Consider the following 2,352-nt stretch of genomic DNA (forward strand, 5'->3'; position numbering starts at 1 on the left):
CTATCATCAGTTCAGAAGACCCTACAAAGGGCTATCATTCACCTCTCTTAACAACCAAAAATTTCTGCAGCTCAAATATACCCTTTAAACACATACTGAAATATTTCCTAGGGTTTATAAAATTTCACTATTTGCATCGGTACCAGCCAGCTCAGACTACTTCCAAAAGTGTCACTGCAAATCAGCTTTGAGCAAGACAAAATACATCACAGCAAGACATTCTGTTCAGTAAGGACAGCTTAAAGTGACAGTTCTCATTCTACCAGGAATAATCTTTTAATTCAACCTATCTGTAAAAAACAAAGTACTCACCAAGTAACATCTGCTATCCTGCTCCTATAGAAGAGCAGTCAGTGTTCTCAAACCAAGTGAAACTGTAAATTTTAACCTGAAACTCCTTTATTTTGTTCATAGTTTTCAAGCATAAATACAGCTTTTCCATAAAAGAGAGTTGATATTCGTTAGCTAGTGTCACTTGCATGTATCATGACTAAGAAGTCACTGCTTTCCCTAAATTCATGAACATTTATCACCCTACATACAACTAACAGTTTAGAAAAGTATATCCAATATCTCCAAGCATTGCACAGAGCCATTCATACAGATTTATTTTGCTCGTTATGTAACCCAGGACTAAAACCAAGGTACTTATGAGTAACAGGGAAGTTATCAATGAGAAAGGTAAAACAAAAATCAGCATTATCTCATTTGAGAAAGATCATGTGCTGAGAGAGCTCAAAAGCTTCCAGAAGGGAGGTAAGTTTACAGAAGAGTCCATCAACACAACACCTTCCCAAGAGCCAATGAGTACTTCAATCCTGCCCTCCTCTCCCTCAGTACTGTGCAGGAACTGAGGGTATGACATGCCCATGGAGAATCAGTAAGGCATTTCTTCATTACTGTTATTTTTAATGCAAAATAACAAATCCTTGCACAATGTTAAGATACTGCATTAACTTCAAAACCAAGATTTCTCAACGTGTACATACTGCCAGCAATAGAAAAAGCACCACTTGAAGATTCCCAAGCACCTGAATTACTGCACCTCTATCCATATACACAGTTATTAAGGAAAAAAAACAGATCTGAATAATTAGCTTAGTTTATTCCATTTTTGAGCAGCAGAAAGAACAGCATAAGCTGACTGAAATCATTGGTATTTGGTAGCATGTGATGAAGAGCGTTATTACTTACTAGCTTGCTCTGTAATTCTCCTTTTACTGTGCTGTACAACAAAATGCTACCAACTGCTGTACCAATAGCCAGGATATCTAACTGCTTGTCCACTTCTGCAACTTCAGACTTCCGTTTTTTCCTCTGGGGGCCATCCTGGAAAATCAAAAAAGAGAAAACATGAAATAAATTAGTCTGACCAGCTAATCTCAGTGTTAAAGCAGAGGGCGGAAAAACTTCTGTAAGTTTGAGACCCAGTCAGTCAGGACAAACTCTGCTAACACACAACATGAAGACTTTGAAGTGCACAGCAACCTAGAGACTCATCTTGTACCTCCAGGTACAAAGTTCCTATGAGTCACTTGGAAACATTTGGTGGAGGCCATTTTGCTAGCCTAGTGACCACACACGAGGGGAAAAAACCCACATTCACATTTTTCACAGCATTTGTGTCCCAGAGGCAGAGGTAAAGATTAACACAATCAGAATACTTCATCCACAAAATGGAAATGCTTGATCAAGAATGATCAGTTTGTTTTTTCTCAGAAGACTCTTGCAAATATCAAGTATTCATCATGCCTCTTCAAAAGAAAGTGCTACCCCACTTCGCAGAGGGAAGCACCCAGGACTCAAAGGTAAGTGCTCTGCCCAAGTCCCGGCATCAGTACCAGAGGTCCTCCTATGATCAGGCAATTCTTAAGTCTTCACTCTCTTGCTTTGCAAGTGTTATCAACCACTTCAAGGAGGAATTCACTTCATCTCTCTTAACCAAAAACAGGTGAATGCCACACATCACTGGGAAGGGGAGAAGGAATAAAATTGGCTCTTGAACATGTGAAACTAAAATAAAGAAGGCAGAAGCAGCCACTATCCTTATTCTCACCAGGTTAATCCCACATAACTAATCACACACACAAAAGAAAAAACTGTTCAAGGATTTCAGAAGAAAAAAAACCCACCCCCAATGCTACTGATCAGTTTTTAAATTGGACTTTTGTAAGTATCCCTACATTTGTTATGTTACAGCAAAGCATTCTCTCCAGTTTAAAAAAAAAAAATTATACACAAGCTAATGCTTCCTCTACACAACAGATACATTTGCACTGATGAGCAGCCAGAAGAAGTCAAAAGAGACTGATAAAATGTGAGCAATCAGCTCTGTGCAAGCTCCATGTGGTG

The 2,352-nt window shown here is 38.9% G+C and overlaps 1 protein-coding gene across 1 annotated transcript in view; it reads right to left on the reverse strand.

The window, feature by feature from the left end:
• Nucleotides 1-1,329, reverse strand: part of WDR43 (WD repeat domain 43) — a gene marked incomplete at its 5' end in the record, with an annotated part of 18,030 nt that extends 16,701 nt beyond the window's left edge. Inside the window, one exon of the mRNA XM_009698843.1 lies at nucleotides 1,195-1,329. Within this exon, the coding sequence (XP_009697145.1) occupies nucleotides 1,195-1,329 (135 nt within the window). The remainder of the gene's footprint in view (nucleotides 1-1,194) is intronic.
• Between the last annotated feature and the right edge of the window lie 1,023 nt (nucleotides 1,330-2,352).

Source organism: Cariama cristata, unplaced genomic scaffold (genome assembly GCF_000690535.1).
Source record: "Cariama cristata isolate BGI_N322 unplaced genomic scaffold, ASM69053v1 scaffold38014, whole genome shotgun sequence".
In the NCBI taxonomy this organism is placed as follows: Eukaryota; Metazoa; Chordata; class Aves; order Cariamiformes; family Cariamidae; genus Cariama; species Cariama cristata.